At 45.9% G+C, this 16,438-nt stretch overlaps 1 protein-coding gene across 5 annotated transcripts in view; it reads left to right on the top strand.

Annotated features, from left to right (window-relative positions):
• The first annotated feature begins 4,229 nt into the window (after positions 1 to 4,229).
• The window catches only part of LOC148325173 (voltage-gated inwardly rectifying potassium channel KCNH6-like), an 84,939-nt gene continuing 72,730 nt past the window's right edge, over positions 4,230 to 16,438 (top strand). For 4 of the 5 annotated variants that reach the window (XM_088311870.1, XM_088311872.1, XM_088311871.1 and 1 more), the window contains exons 1-2: positions 4,230 to 4,600; positions 8,094 to 8,324. In XM_088311870.1, the coding sequence (XP_088167996.1) occupies positions 4,525 to 4,600; positions 8,094 to 8,324 (307 nt within the window). In that variant the 5' untranslated portion in view covers positions 4,230 to 4,524. Of the gene's footprint in view, positions 4,601 to 8,093; positions 8,325 to 8,670; positions 8,786 to 16,438 lie in introns of those variants that run through there. The other variant, XM_088311874.1, reaches the window with a different exon arrangement.

Raw genomic sequence — 16,438 nt, forward strand, 5'->3', positions numbered from 1 at the left:
AGTACAATATATACATATTGGCATAGTGCAATTTAGCTAACATAAGCGAACATAAGACAGCAAAAGGTCATAGAAAAATAGAAAAGCCTTAAGGAAGTATCATACAAAACAATACAAGAGATGATTAACTAAATAAATATTAATCATGTTTAATTAAATGCTTGTGGTTACTTGGGCTCATGGCGCTCTGACACATAAATTACGCCTTGAGTATGGGCTGATATTTGTGCCACTAGAAACTGAATCTGAATATCATCGATTTGTATGTGAATTACATAACGAATGTTTGAATTGAAAAATGAATATTTGAATTGAAAAATCAATTATTAAATTTAAAACTGAATTATTGAATTACATAAATTGCATAATTATTTAACTTGAATCTGAATTTTTCCATCTACAATTTATGTACCATATTTTTGCGGCCAAAAGGCGCAGCACCAGTTGAGGGTGCTATTTCTGTATTTGATACTTAGCTCGCGCAGGCTGATGGCTGTAAATAGCAGCACTTCAGCTCAGACCGATCAGAGATGTCATGGCAACACATCTAATTAACTATGGCAGGGGAGGGATGTCACTGGTCATCACACTCCTTAGAGTCATGGTTTCAAATCAAATCCATAACTATCTCTGAACAGCATACAAGCAAATAATGAAACAAAGAAATAAAATTAACACAAAACATGCATCTCTCATGCCATTCCTATCACCAAAAGAAATAAAAATAACAAAAAAAACGTACTGAGGCATACTGGGAGATTATTACACTGAGGCATTCTGGAATCTTATCAGGTTAGAGAGATGTGAGTGGTGTTTTTTTTTTTTGCAGTCTGTTGTCTAAACCTGTGATGTTTCTTGCTTGCAATAACATGAATGATAAGACAGACTACGACATTGTGGATAGCTGCCCTTGAGTCCAGCTTTCTCTTGCACCATCACCGAAAAAAAACATACTCACATAAAGTATTCGTCACACTCAATTTGTAGCATAGATGTCTCAGACTTTGGCTAGCAGGGTGTGCTAACATGCACTCTGCAATGCCCCAAAGGGACAGGCTCAACGACCGAGAGAGTTGTTCAGTCTATAGAATAGGTGCATGAGCCTCGTTTGTTTTGGGGGAAATTTGAGACTTTAAGGTGCGCCTTATGGTCGCGAAAATATGGCAATTCAATCATTCAGATTTTAATTCAAATATTCAAGTTAAGCAATTCACATTCAAATCAATATTCAAATTCAGTTTCTAGTGGCACAAATATCAGGCCACAGCGGTGCCTCTAGGATGATCAATGAATTCCAGATACATAGATCTTCGGCCAATCTGGCACAAATATCAGCCAACAGCACCTTCGTTTTTAAGGCCGGAAAGTTTTTTATTAGTATTGCCAGCCGCCACGGAATATAAGCTATGTATATAAGAGCTAGTTTCTGTAGCCGGGGATTGGAGTGCCAAGGTCTCTGCCTCTTGCCGCTGCCCGGCTCACAACGCACCGAACCCCTTTGCCACTCCCATAGGTGGTGAGCCCATGCGAAGGGGGACCCACGTTGCCTCCCCCATGGGTGCAGGCCCGGCCACCAGGCGCTCGCCGACAAGCCCCATTCCAGGCCTATGTCCAGAGGGGGGCCCTATACATATATACATATATATATATATATATATATATATATATATATATATATATATATATATATATATATATACAGTGAAACCCCGCTACTTCGCGGTTCACCTTTCGCAGGTTCAGTGCTTCGCGGGTCTAAAAAATATTAAAAAATTAAAAACTTTTTTCTCCGGGCACGATCGGGGCTCTCCATTCGCTCCGCTCCGCGGGGGCATTGTAGTTTCGCCGAGCGGCACGACGAGGCGCTGGAGCGGTTAGACGGCCGGCGTGCGCCGAAGAAGAGCGTGGGCGAAGAGGAGAGTGGACGAAGAAGAGCACGTTCCCCCGGGCACGATCGGGGGCGACGTTTCGCGCGGTTCGGACCGTACCAAAGCTCCGGCCGGCGTGCGTGGCAGTTAAGCCGAAGAGGAGCACCTTCCGCCCGGGCACGAGCGGGGCGACATTTCGCTCCGTTCGGGACCGTACGAGAGCTCCGGAGGAGGCCGGCCGGCGTGCGTGGCAATTACGCCGAAGAGGAGCACCTTCCGCCCGGGGAACGAGCGGGGCGAAATGAAACCGAGTTCAACCGAACGGAAACACGCTTCGGGGGAGCAGGTCCGGCGTGCGTGACAATTAAGGCGAAGAGGAGCACCTCTTCCGCCCGGGCACGAGCGGAGCGCGAGGCTGTCAGTTATGAATGAATAAATAAATAAATGAAGAATGCCACCTTTCATTTCACAGGGCACACCGGACGGCGTACCAGCAGGTAAAAGTCGAAGTAATTAAATAAATACAAAAAGAAGTAATTGAATAAATACAAAAATAATGGCTGGGGAATAAAAAAATAATAAGTTTTAATAATAATTTGGTTTTTTTTGTTATAACATGAATTTCACTCTCTCTCTCTCTCTCTACCCGTATTCTATATGGTGTACTGTATACAGGGGGTATACTGTATACCTGTATAGGTTTTTTTAAGCATTTTTTAAGGGGCGCCGCTACTTCGCGGATTTTCAGTTTTCGCGGGTGGTCTCGGTCCCCATTAACCGCGATAACCGGGGTTTCACTGTATATAAAATATAAGCTACGCCAGAGAAATTTGGGGTGAACAAATCAGCAACCAGCCTTGCAGGTGTCCGACGCTTGGTGCCATCCAGAGGTCTCTTTCGGTCCTGCAAAAGCACAATCAAAGTAACACATGGTTGTGGATGGCGGCTGGCAAGACTCATGACGTAGTTTACGACCTTCAAAACGAAGGGGCTGATTGGCTGACGAGGAGATCTATGTATCTGGAATCCATTGCTCATCCTAGAGGCACCCCTGTGGCCTGATATTTGTGCCACTACAAACTGAATCTGAATATCGATTTGAATGTGAATTGCTTAACTTGAATATTTGAATTGAAAACTGAATTATTGATTTGAAAACTGAATTATTGAATTACATAAATTGTAGATGGAAAAAATCAGTTTCAAATTAAACTATGCAATTTATGTAATTCAATAATTTAGTTTTAAATTCAATAATTCATTTTTCAATTCAAATATTCAGTTTTCAATTCAAATATTCAAGTTAAGCAATTTACATTCAAATCGATTATATTCAGATTCAGATTCTAGTTTCTCGCCCATACTTGAGTTGTAAATTGTATGTGAAAGTCACCGCCATGTGGAAATGAGGAGTCGATTAGAGCAGATACCTCAATCATGTGCGACTTAGAGAGATGTGTCTTAAGTCTTTCTCCGAACTACATCTCATTTGTGTTAGTTTGAACGCTGACTTTTATCATATTTGGCTCTTTTAATGTCAGTTTACAAATGGGAATTACTTCCACCACAATTCTCTAAAGAAATACGCTTTTCCTATTTAAGTTACCTGGGAGTGGGCTACTACTTTGATGCTACGTAGTTTCATCGCTGGTTTCCCAAACTAAACGATTGAGATTTACATATGTCTTAAGACATATGTCAGACTTGTTTGACTGATGATTGTAGTAAGCAGTTACAGTTACATCAATCACACAATAACAAATTGATTCATCCAAATTAGTTACAGTAACAGTGCTCTTTGTTCGGAAAACCCACACGTCACTTCTAGGTTTCACTATCTGCTTATTAAGACGCAAATACTACTAATACTACTATACTACTATTTCAGTGATTATATTATAACAAAAATACATACATTGACTTGCTTACATGGAAAACGTAAGAGGAGTAAACCTGGATTAAAAGTGACATACTGTATGCTGTTTTTGGTGCCCATCTAGTTCTTAAATATATTGTCTTGTGCACCAGAAACTCCGGTTGTCATTTCAATCAGATTATTATACATTTACTCTATTGGAAGGGGAATAGTTCTATAAAGTATGTTAATGTGATGATCAATGAGCTTTTGTGGAAGTAAACGTTTAGCAAAAGAACTTTTTTTTTTTTTGAGCTAGTCCGTTTCACCAAAACCTTTGCGGGCTCGTGCGTCCGCGCGCGCACTTGTATTCGTATAATAGCGTGATTTAGAGGCATTAACATCTTCAAGACAAGATTTTCACCATCCGCCTTTTAGGTGTTCGCTTAATAAAGTTCAAAGAAATTGTTTTCGTGCAAATCTGCCACATTCAATAGGGCGGACAAACAGACGTATCGCGGCTCAAGCCAATCCCTCTCACGGAGGACGATGTCTAACGCTTCAACACTCTACCTGAGGAGAGGACCACTCAACAGAACGGATTCAGATTTGGGCGCGCCTGTGCTGGTTAGATGGGAAGTTGAACAAGTCAAGAAAGAAACGCTGAAGCGCCTAACAGATCATCTCCTACATTACCTACGTCACCTACTGTATATCTTCTGATTTTTTAAACTTATAATTACATGTGAACTATTTCGTACAGTTTGGATTTCTCCCAGTGACAACGAAGAAGTTGAAACAATGCCGGTGAGAAGGGGCCATATGGCGCCCCAAAATACTTTCTTGGACACCATCATCCGAAAGTTCGAGGGACAGAGTAAGTAGAAAAGACGTCTTGTATGTTTCTATATATTTTTAATTTATGTATGATATGTATGTATGTATGTATGTATGTATGTATGCATGCATGCATGTATGTATTATGTATGTATGTATGGTTTAGTCAAAGTTTTGCATATGAGCCAACATAATGTCAGTGCAATACAATGCAAAATATAGACCATTACAAAAGAGTCAACACTTAAACATTGTCTTTTTGATCAAGAGATTACAGCAAACGTTTCAGATAAGCGTGACAATATTATTGTTATTATTTTTCACGAGGACTAGTACATTGAGCTTTCAGCTAAAAAAAAAAGGAAGAAGTGGCAACAAATTATTAAATTTTGCCCCATGAATTTGGAATTTTCCCCAAAGTAAAATAAGAAATTATAATGCACCTAGGTGATACATTTTCAGATTCAAAACCAAATCTGATATTGTTGAGTTTGACAGTAATACGTTTTACTTGTTTTCGTAAAAATAAAGTCCTTTATATCACTCCAAACATAAATGTAACAGGACAGTGAAAAAATAAATGAATTGTGGTTTTGGATCATATTTGCAAAAGGAGCATATTAAATCACATTGTTATCATTACCAGGATAATTTTTGTGTAAGATTTTGAAATAAATATCTTTACATTTATTTCCGTGACAGAATTCAAAGGTCTACAATCATTCTCTACTCCAATTGATATCTTCAAGTTTAACCCACCACAATGGAACTTGTTGTTATAAAATGTATTATTATTATTATTATTAAGAGACCACATCACGGACGCAGCCCTGTATGACACTAAATGGAAAGCGGTTTGTTATTGCTCGAGCCGTTATGAAACGCACTATATAAATAAAATTGTATTGTTTTGTATTGCAATACAACATCCATCCATTCATTATCTGAGCCGCTTCTCCTTACAAGGGTCTAAGGCGACCTAATTGTTATTCCCCGTGATAATGTTGAACTATTGAGCGGCGATGCGCATTTAAGTTTGCATCTGGCAGGTCAAATGCAGATAAAAGCACACAATTCGAAAAGAAAATGTTTGCATGTCTCTGTGATATGTATATTTCAAAGGCCATTATTGCGATATCAATATTTTTTTCGATATATTGTGCAGCCCTAAATCTGAAGCAGTATAAGGTAAACTACTTCTGAATTATATATTAAATTGCTGTTTAATTTTAAATATAGTAACATAACACCAGTGCGCATATGTATGTATATATATATATATATATATATATATATATATATATATATATATATATATATATATATATATATACACACATACATACATACATACATATCACAGTGTGTTACCTCCCTCTATTGGTGGAAAGTTGACACGGCAGTCAACCAAGATTTTTTTTTTTTTTTTTTTTTTTAACAGGAGGACATCTAGTAATTCCGTAGGTAATTACGAGTATGTGTTCGTCATAGTTTTGACATGGATGGCCTTACTTATGCTTCCCACTCAACGCAGTGTCTTGTAGTTGGGGTCTAATATACCCATTAGGATGTTCGTGTTGTTAATGTTCTAATTTTTATACTACAATTGCTCGTTATAATGTAGTTACCCCAGTTTCGCTTGAATGTACTGCATGGTCTTTGTGGAGTAGATGTGTTAAGATGTCTAACAGTTGGAAAAGGAAAGTCATTGGTGTTGAACTGCAAGATTGATAAACCTAGCTGAACTTGAGGCACGTCTGGGTGGGGGGCGCAGCAGGCGAGCCTGACAATTTCTACTTTATCTTTTATTGTATTTATCTATCCGTTATCTGTACCGCTTCTGCTCATAAGGGTCGCAGGGGGTGCTGAAGCCTATCCCATCTATCTTTTGTCCGGGTATCGCCGGTCGGCGAGGAGGTGGACCCAAAATGCGAGGAAGCAAGGATTAGGAGGACTTAAGGGAATTTATTAAATGAATTCAACGAGGGCAAACAAGCGTGGCAGGGTGCAAAAATCAAAGACAACCTAAACGTGACAAAACTGGATTGAGGACGAGAACAAAAACCGGAACAAAATAACGAGGGACGTGAACGAGAGCGAAGGCAAGATTAAACACATGAACAAGATCGGAGCGCGATCGTGACAGTCCGTAGGGAGCATAATGGAGCTACACGGGAAAATGATCCGACACTGGGTTGATGGCATGGGAAGCTTAAATAGTCCGGCAATCAGGGGAGCAGATGGGGATCAGGTGTGTGATGGGTAACGATGAGCAGGTGCGTGACTGGTGAGGACGAGTGCTGAGGGGGAAACGCCCCGAAAGCAAGCAAAACAATAACAAAACCGCATGCACACAAAGACAATAACAAAAAACCCTGTCATGCCCGACGCGGATCATGACATCTTTGGGCAGTAGGTGGGGCCCTGAACTGGTTGCCAGCCTATCGCAGGGCACACAGAGACGAACAACCATCCACACTCACACTCATACCTAGGGGCAATTTAGAGTGTCCAATCAACCTGCCATGCATGTTTTTGGAATGTGGGAGGAAACCGGAGTACCCGGAGGAAACCCACGCAGACACAGGGAGAACATTTAAACGCCAAAGGCCGGAGCCAGAATCGAACCCACGACCTCTGCACTGTGAGGCCATTGTCCTAACCAACTTTTGACTTCTTTGTACCGTTTTAATTATTCTACGTTACTTAATCAACACGACAAATGACACTTTGGAGGAGAAATATGACACAGAGAAGTTACATACGGCATAAAAAGAGCTAGATATTGAAATTCAATACTTTTTCAAGGCTTCCTAAAATAAATGCTTTTTAAGACCTAACGGTAGCCCTGCATGTTTTTGTGAATGTTAATTAAATAGTGTTTTATCATTAGTCTGAGTAAATATGTCATTTTAATTAAACTGAATTAGCACGTTGGCATGACCCTCAAATACCATACAACATCAACATAAATAAACTCAATACATAAACAACATAGTACTATCTGTGGTGGCAGATATATTTTTTTCCCTTCCTTTCCTCCTTTCTTCCTGAGCAATTTCTTAATTTTCCTATTTTTAAAAATCGAATCGCGTGCTGGAGCATTTTTCTGTCTCTATATTTTATATTAAATGTTTATAAAACTGATACATTTTTATGGTAAAGGGATCTTAACTACATGGGTGTTTTGGCATGTCATGAAGAGGCAGTGGTTGCTATGGCTATTTTACATCGCTCAAAATACATTCACACTCATCTCAGTAAGGTTGTTTATCTCGGCATTATATGTGGAATATTGTAAGCAGTGAAATCTGGTGATTACAAAGGGATACAAAATATTTACTCCGAAGGAGGTCAGCTTTTGAGCATCTGGCTGGTCCTTGTTTTCCTGAGAAACACCCTAATGTATGTTTCCAGTGGACAGTTATAAACCAAATTTTAGGTACTGCTGCATTGGTGCATTTTCATTTTTCTTTTTTTTTTAGCGTATAAATGTTCATTTTTTACCTTCATTTGTACTCCTTCCCCCACAGACCGGAAATTCATCATTGCCAATGCCCAGGTGGAGAACTGTGCCATCATCTTCTGTAATGATGCCTTCTGTGGGCTGTGTGGATACACCCGGGCTGAGGTCATGCAAAAAGCCTGCACCTGTAGTTTCTTGTATGGACCCCTTACCAAAAGACCAGCAGTGGCCCAGATGGCTAAAGCTCTCCTGGGAGCTGAGGAGAGAAAGGTGGAGATTACTCTCTATACCAAAGAAGGTACAGTGCGCTGTTCATCATTTAACTCTCACTATGTCATGACAGTTCTCACCATTTCAAACCTCATGTAACGTAATAAATGGACCCCATTGCACAATAAACTGTCCTATGTGACACTTAAAAGAAAACGAGAAGGAGCAATCAACCAGCATGTTTATGAGCTTTGTTTTGTTTTGCTCGGACATGTCCTCTTTTTTATACCCTATTCTGGCATCTGGGAGAGTTATATAAATTTATGAAAATGTCCGGCTTTAATTGGGTTTTCACTGGACCATATGTTTAATTTGACTGATGTTTCGCACTGCAAAGAAGAGGTGGAGTCCTTTTTTTTCTTCTTTTATAATAGGCGGCGTGCACCATTACCAGCGTATGTGGTGAACACTGGCAGGTGGGCTGTGGTAGAGAAGTCAAGTAGCGGCATTTAGGACAAGTGTGTGGAGCGTGTGCCCTCACTCAGAAGAGTAAGTGCCAGCCAAAACTGTTTGCTTCAGAAATGGGATTGAATGAAAGCCCCAGCTAAATAAGATAGCAATGTGTGTCTGTGTTTCACAGCTGTCAGTTCACTGGACCGAGAGTTAGGTTTATCAGTTGAAGAAGCCAAATACAACTGCAGTGAGCTTGCCCTTGACTACTTCAGAGTTGAGGATAGCGACAACACATGAACTATGTGCAAAGCTTGTGCCTACCCTATTTTCATGACCATAAGGTGCACCGTATTAAAAGGCGCGGTCTCAGTTACGGGTGCTATTTAACACATAGATATGGCTCACTGTATTATTGGGTACAAGCATGGTAAAACATACACCAGCTGGAAACATACATCTACGCTAAAATGTGCACAAGCATGCATGCTTGCGTATGTTTTTAAAAAGGTAACGGGAGCAAAACTGAATTTGGTTGTATTTAACTGGACAAGTTCCCTGTCGTCAGTATCAGTCAGTCTCGTTGCCGCCTCCTCTTTTGCGAAAGCTCGAACAGTGCGACACATTAGCGGCTAACATGGCTAAAAGTTAGCCCAGGCAACCACAATCCATTCATAAATTGTGGCGTAACTCACCAGGAGGTGCCTATCAGTCTTAGTAAAGCTGTTTGCCATAAGTCGCAAAACGCTCGCAACTTCTCTTTGAATGCACTATTGACACCGATGTCAAACAGTTGAAGTTCTTTCGTCAAACTTCCCGGCATGATGGCAAGCTGCGAGTTCATTTGCTGCACAATTACAGTACCTACTCCGGGCGTGTCTATCGCATCCTATCCTGTCCTCAGTCACGTCCGTCGCTCCTCTATGTCAGCAACAGGGTTTGTACAGGTGCTTGAAACCTTTGAAAGTGCTTGGATTTTATTATTGGGTTTTCAAGGTTTGAAAAGTGGTTGAATTGTGAGTGAAGTGCTTATAAATGCTTGAAAGTGTTCAGCATATTTCTCGGCAGTCTAGCTCAATAAGATAATTATAAAATTCCAAAAAATGTAATAAGTTTCGTCACAAATGGAAGCTACATGCTTGATCTGTTGGTATGAGTCATTGTTTGGCATATACAGCTGTGTCATGCAGCTAAACGTCGCCCTCAAGAGGACAGTGGTACATCGGCCCATCATGAGGTTGTCGGTTTAATGAACGTTGGCTGTTAAAAGAAAAATACAAACTTTGGATAAAACCTTGACCAAATCCTCTTTGGTTTATGCGCACATCTCTACTTATGGCCACATTAATCTCTAATGATATTGCCGCAATATTTTAGGTTTGGGTGATCATTGTCATATTTTCAGAAGTTTATATGAGCATAAGTACAGACATCAAATAAATGTTGGTGATTATTGATCACAGTTTTTGCACATTAGGCACGTTTAGTTTCCTACATTGTTTTGCATGTCGTGTTGCATCACTGTGTGGCAAGTGAGGAGGGACATATTACATTCGTGTCAGCAACTAAAGAGTGGCTTGCTAAAAGGATTGAAGCACTTTAAGAGGACGAAGATGGATGGGACAGTGGGCGATTATTTTTATGAATAAGGATGAAAGTGTAATGATGGAAGGGTTCCCTTGTCACGGACAGAGGACGGACCAGCAAAATAGCATAAAGTACCCATCTCTGATCATTAAGTTTGCAAACACAGGATTGCTTACTCCAAGCTGAGCAGGTGAAACTAATCAATACTTTTATATCCAGTAGATGTGATTATTGTCAGTGTCTTCTTACCCTTTATAGGACATCAAACAGGTGCAGCTCATTCAGAACGCTGAAGCTCAGGTTCTGGCCAAAACAAAGAGATAAGATCACATTTGTCCAGTCCTTAGGGGTTCACACTGGCTCCCAATCAGGTGTAGAATCGATGTTAAAATTCTGGTTATGGTCTATAAATTGCTGAATGGCTTGGGTCCTGAATACATTAAAGAAATGCTGATTGAGGCGCTGAGATCTGCCGACCTGAGGCAGTTAGTGAAGCCCAGATTTCAAAGCAAACATGGTGAAGCTGCAATTTTAGTTGTTACGTGTTCCTTTTCACCCATACCTTTGATTAAAGCCATTCTCCGCAGGATTTTGAGTTTCTAATCGCTACTTAGACCTGTGGCAGAAAAATTAAATTGCATACTAATTTCTTTGTGTGCACAATGCGCATTCTAAATGACAATGTCATCACTGCTTATCTTTAAGTAGAGGGAAAGCCAATGGTGTGTTGCGATGTCTCTTGTAAAGAAAGTTTGTGGCAACTTCCTGCAGAGTGCAGCTTTAAGGACTAAACTTTTAAGAAAAAAAAATTCTTGTAGTTATTTTAGAAACTTACTCTTATTTCTTTACTTAACTTTTAAATGTTTTCACATTTTCTGTCAATGTGTTTTAATGTTGTCAGTGTATGTTATATTAATAGTTTGTGTATGCTGCTTTTGTTTTCTTTGATTTGCTTCTCAATTAACTATTGTTTGTAAATTACTCGTCACGGTTTGATCAAGGTGGCAGAGGATTGCCAAGTATTCGCCAACAGTTTTAACGGTCGTGAACAGTTTGTTGCTGCAACAACTTTTTGAACATGTTCAAAATTCCGTTGCAGTTTGTGACCGTTAAAACTGTGGGGTGTGCCTTGTCTTAGCAAATGTCTTAGCAACCGTTTGCGACAGATTCAGCCGTGCGCAAACATTCGTCAACTGTTGCCGCTCAAAAAGATACAAGCTGAAAGGTGTGCTCAAAATAAGATCATTCTCAACACATATGAGACAGAAGAGCGTTATATAAACAACATCAGGAGAGCTTCTGCCTCAGAGAATAAAGGGTGGGGGTCCAGTTTCAAGTATCTATCTACTACTCTGGTCAAAAAACAATCCTGTGCCTGTGCTTAACAAGCAAACTCTGCAAAGCTGCTCTAGTGCATCTTTGGTTGCTCAATAAAGAGTATCCCAACGTGCAATAATCACATTACGGATGAAAAACTCCTAAGCAGTAGGCAGAGCAGATAAAAAAAAAAAAACTCTCCATCCCCTTCCAGGAAAAATATACAGGTCACCCTGCCAAAGGAGATATCACATAATGAAGCCCCACATCCACCCTTCTCAGCCCCTCCACTCACTCCTACCTCCTGAAAGATATATTGAGCAATACTGATTCAAACCAACAGACTGAAAAACAGCTTCTGTCAGACAACTCGAAGAGAATTGAACTCCCTCCTGCAGCTTATAGATTCATGTTTTGTGTTAATTAATAATAATGATTAAGATTTATTCATTCATTATTCATTTTAGAGACTGCAGTTGTTGGCACATATGTGTGAACGTACGTGCATGGCTATGTTGGACTGCGCGCATGAGTGTATGCGTGCGTGTGTGTGGTGCAGGGGTAGAAGGTGAATGTGAGAGGCACAGTAAATGTATTGATGCAATGTTAGAATTTAGATTAGTAATTAATTCTAACTGTAGGATATATGGATATGGTTAGAGATGGTAATTAATATTTTTCCCATACAATGATGTTTTTTTTTTTTACAGCGTTGGGGTTTGGGCCACTGGTAAGGGAGCGCAGAGTAGCAGCAGGCAGGCGCGTAGGGGTGGAGGAGCTCAGAGAGGTACACTGGGGCGAGGCCATTTAAAGACAAGCATGAGTATTTTAAGATTAACTCTAAAGTGCACTGGGAGCCAGTGAAGAGAAGCCAAGATTGGGGTTATGTGCTCCCTCTTCCGAGCTCCAGTCAAAAGGCGAGCAGCAGCATTTTGGACCAGTTGTGTCAGGGTGCGCCGGTAGGCGAGGCGGAGGAGGACCCGAAAATGCAGAGAAGCCGAAGAGGGTAGCTTGGAAGGGGAAAGGGAACGAGCGCTGGAGGAAAACGCCCCCACTCAGCTGAGAAAACAACAACAAAGACATGGGAGCGTGAAAATAATAACAAAACCCTGACATGCCCGACACGGGTCATGACAGCCGAGACAGGAACTTGGGGCGGCGGCGGGCCGGGCGCAGCCACGACAGGATCTTGGAGCAGCAACGGACTGGGCGCAGCCGAGGCCGGAACTTGGAGTGGCGACGGGCCAGGCGCAGCCGAGACCGGAACGTGAAGCATCAACGGACTGGGCGCAGCCGAGACCGGAACTTGGAGCGGCTGCGGATCGTCGGGCGCCGCCGAGGCAGGAACGAGACGCGACGGTAGGTCGTCGACCGCCGTTGAGGCAGGAACCTGGAGCGGCGGCGGGTCGTCGGCCACCACCAAGGCAGGAACCTGGAGCGACGACGGTTTGTCGGGCGCCGCCGAGGCGGAAACGAGAGGCGGCGGTGGGTCGTCGACTGCCGTTGATGCAGAGGCGAGACGCGGCGGCGGATCATCGTCCATCGCCGCGGCAGGAACCTGGAGCGGCGGCGGGTCGTCGTCCACCGCCGAGGCAGGAACCGGGAGCAACGGCGGGTCGTCGAACGCCGCCGAGGCAGAGACGAGAAGCGGCAGCGGGTCGTCGGGCGCGGCCGAGGCAGAGACGAGAAGCGGCGGCGTGTCGTCGTCCACCGCCGAGGCAGGAACCTGGAGCGGCGGCGGGTCGTCGTCCACCGCCGAGGCAGGAACCGGGAGCGACAGCGGGTCGTCGGGCGCCGCCGAGGCAGAGGCGAGAGGCGGCGGCGTGTCGTCGTCCACCGCCGAGGCAGAGACGAGAAGCGGCGGCGGGTCGTCGAGCGCCGCCGAGGCAGTGACTTGGAGCGGCGGCGGGTCGTCGTCCGCCGCCGAGACAGGGACGAGACGCAGCGGTGGGTCGTCGGCCGCCGACGAGGCAGTGACTTGGCGAGGCCGCGGGACGCGCTCCGCCGGAACATGGACTTGGGGCGGACGCGGGACGTGCTCCACCGGAACATGGACTTGGGGCGGACGCGGGACGTGCTCCGCTGGAACATGAGCTTGAGGCGGACGCAGGACATGCTCCGCTGGGACATGAGCTTGAGGCGGACGCAGGACGTGCTCCGCTGGAACATGAGCTTGAGGCGGACGCAGGACGTGCTCCGCTGGGACATGAGCTTGAGGCGGACGCAGGACGTGCTCCGCCGGGACATGAGCTTGAGGCGGACGCGGGACGTGCTCCGCCGGAACATGGGCTTGGGGCGGACGCAGAGCGTGCTCCGCCGGAACGTGGACTTGGGGCGGACGCAAGACGTGCTCCACTGGAACGTGGACTTGGGGCGGACGCAAGACGTGCTCCGCTGGAACGTGAACTTGGGGCGGACGCAAGACCTGCTCCGCTGGAACATGAGCTTGAGGCGGACGCAGGACGTGCTCCGCTGGGACATGAGCTTGAGGCGGACGCAGGACGTGCTCCGCCGGGACATGAGCTTGAGGCGGACGCAGGACGTGCTCCGCCGGAACATGGGCTTGGGGCGGACGCAGAGCGTGCTCCGCCGGAACATAGACTTGGGGCGGACGCAAGACGTGCTCCACTGGAACGTGGACTTGGGGCGGACGCAAGACGTGCTCCGCTGGAACGTGAACTTGGGGCGGACGCAAGACGTGCTCCGCTGAAACGTGGACTTGGGACGGACGCAGGGCGTGCTCCGCCGGAACAGGGACTTGAAGCGCTGGCGAGGCGCCGGAACGGGGCTCAGCAGCTGGCGAGGAGCCGGAGCGGGGCTCAGCAGCTGGCGAGGAGCCGGAACGGGGCTCAGCAGCTGGCGGGGACCCGGAACGGGACTCAGCTGCCGGCGAGGAGCCGGAACGGGGCTCAGCAGCCGGCGGGGAGCCGGAACGGGGCTCAGCAGCCGGCGAGGAGCCGGAACGGGGCTCAGCAGCCGGCGAGGAGCCGGAACGGGGCTCAGCAGCCGACGAGGAGCCGGAACGGGGCTCAGCAGCCGGCGAGGAGCCGGAACGGGTCTCAGCAGCCGGCGAGGAGCCAGAACGGGGCTCTGCAACTGGCGAGGAGCCGGAACAGGGCTCAGCAGCTGGCGAGGAGCCGGGACGGGGCTCAGCAGCTGGCAAGGAGCCGGGACGGGGCTCAGCAGCTGGCGAGGAGCCGGGACGGGGCTCAGCAGCTGACGAGGAGCCTGGACGGGGCTCAGCAGCTGGCGAGGAGCCGGGTCTGGGCTCAACAGCTGGCGGTGAGCCGGAGTGGGACTCTGGAGGCTGCAGCTGATGAGGGACCGGCACTGGAGGCTGTAGCTGACGTGGAGGCGGCATGGGTTTCTGCAGCTGACGTGGAGGCGGCATGGGTTGCTGCAGCTGACGTGGAGGCGGCGTGGGTTTCTGCAGCTGACGTGGAGGCGGCGTGGGTTGCTGCAGTTGACGTGGAGGCGGCATGGTCTGTGCAGCTGACGTGGAGGCGGCATGGGTTGCTGCAGCTGACGTGGAGGAGGCATGGGTTTCTGCAGCTGACTTGGAGGCGGCATGGGTTGCTGCAGCTGACGTGGAGGCTGCGGCAGGCCGGGCGCAGCAGGTGGGCCGGGCGCAACCGAGACGAGGGACCTGATCCCTATCAGCCTGCCGCCATAGGGATTCAAGGCAACGAGAGACACGAGGGACCGAGACTACGGGTGCTGGTGAGTGTGGACTACGGAATGCCAGGGGAACGTGACCAGGTGCAGAAACCGACGATGGACGAGGTGAACGAAGTGGCCGTGACTTTCGTGATTTGGGGCATGAAGCGCGCGTGGTAGAGTAGGAGGTGGACTCAAAAAACTCAAAGGAAAAAGGTGTCAGGAATTGTTCGGGGGGAGGAAGGTGATTGGTCCTAACTGATTCCGGGTTGCGCTGAGCGTCTAAAAGGTTGTAGACGTATTCGAAGTCGTCCTCGTGATCCGAGTCGACCAAAACGTGAGGGGCATGGTGCTCAAAATCATATTCATAATCGGACTCAATCGAAGTGTGAGGGGGTGAAAAGGCATGGTGCTCAAAATCTTCTTCGTTATCGGAGTCGATGATGAGGTGAGGAGGTACGACAGGTGGGTAATCCTTACCATTAACACGAGACGAAGGGGGAGAAACCGACGAGGTGCAAAAAACTGATCCTACGCGATGGGTACGGGGTTGGTCGGCAGGCCGAGCGGCGGCGTTAATGACGCCGCCGTGAGCTTCTCGCTGGGCCTTTCTTTTGTCGGTGCATTCTGTCAGGGTGCGCCGGTAGGCGAGGCGGAGGAGGATCCAAAAATGCAGAGAAGCCAAAGAGGGTAGCTTGGAAGGAGAATTTATTGACAAAATAACTGAAAAGCAAACAAGGGACTCAGACAAACAAAACGTAGCAGGGTGCGAAATATCAACGGAGAACAGAACGTGACTTAACCTAAACGTGTCCGGGAACAGAGACAGCGACAACAACATGAACGTGAACGAGAACGAGCAATCGGGACAAACACCAAGCAGTCGGCACGTGGTGTTTAAATAGTCCAGCAATCAACAGTCCAAATGAGAGTCAGGTGTGAGGATAACGGGAAATCGGTGTGTGGCTGGTGGGTGCGTCTCATCAGCCGGACGAGACAGGGCGGGAACGAGCGCTGGAGGAAAACGCCCCCACTCAGCTGAGAAAACAACAACAGAGACATGGGAGCGTGAAAATAATAACTAAACCCTGACATGCCCGACACGGGTCATGACAAGTTGGAGGCACTTGAGATATGACTGGCTGACTCCGATATTAAGTGCATGACAGTAATCTAATCTAAAATGAAGAG

Source organism: Idiotropiscis lumnitzeri, chromosome 12 (genome assembly GCF_059441095.1).
Source record: "Idiotropiscis lumnitzeri isolate Australia: NSW breed Sydney's pygmy pipehorse chromosome 12, RoL_Ilum_1.0, whole genome shotgun sequence".
NCBI classification, from domain to species: Eukaryota; Metazoa; Chordata; class Actinopteri; order Syngnathiformes; family Syngnathidae; genus Idiotropiscis; species Idiotropiscis lumnitzeri.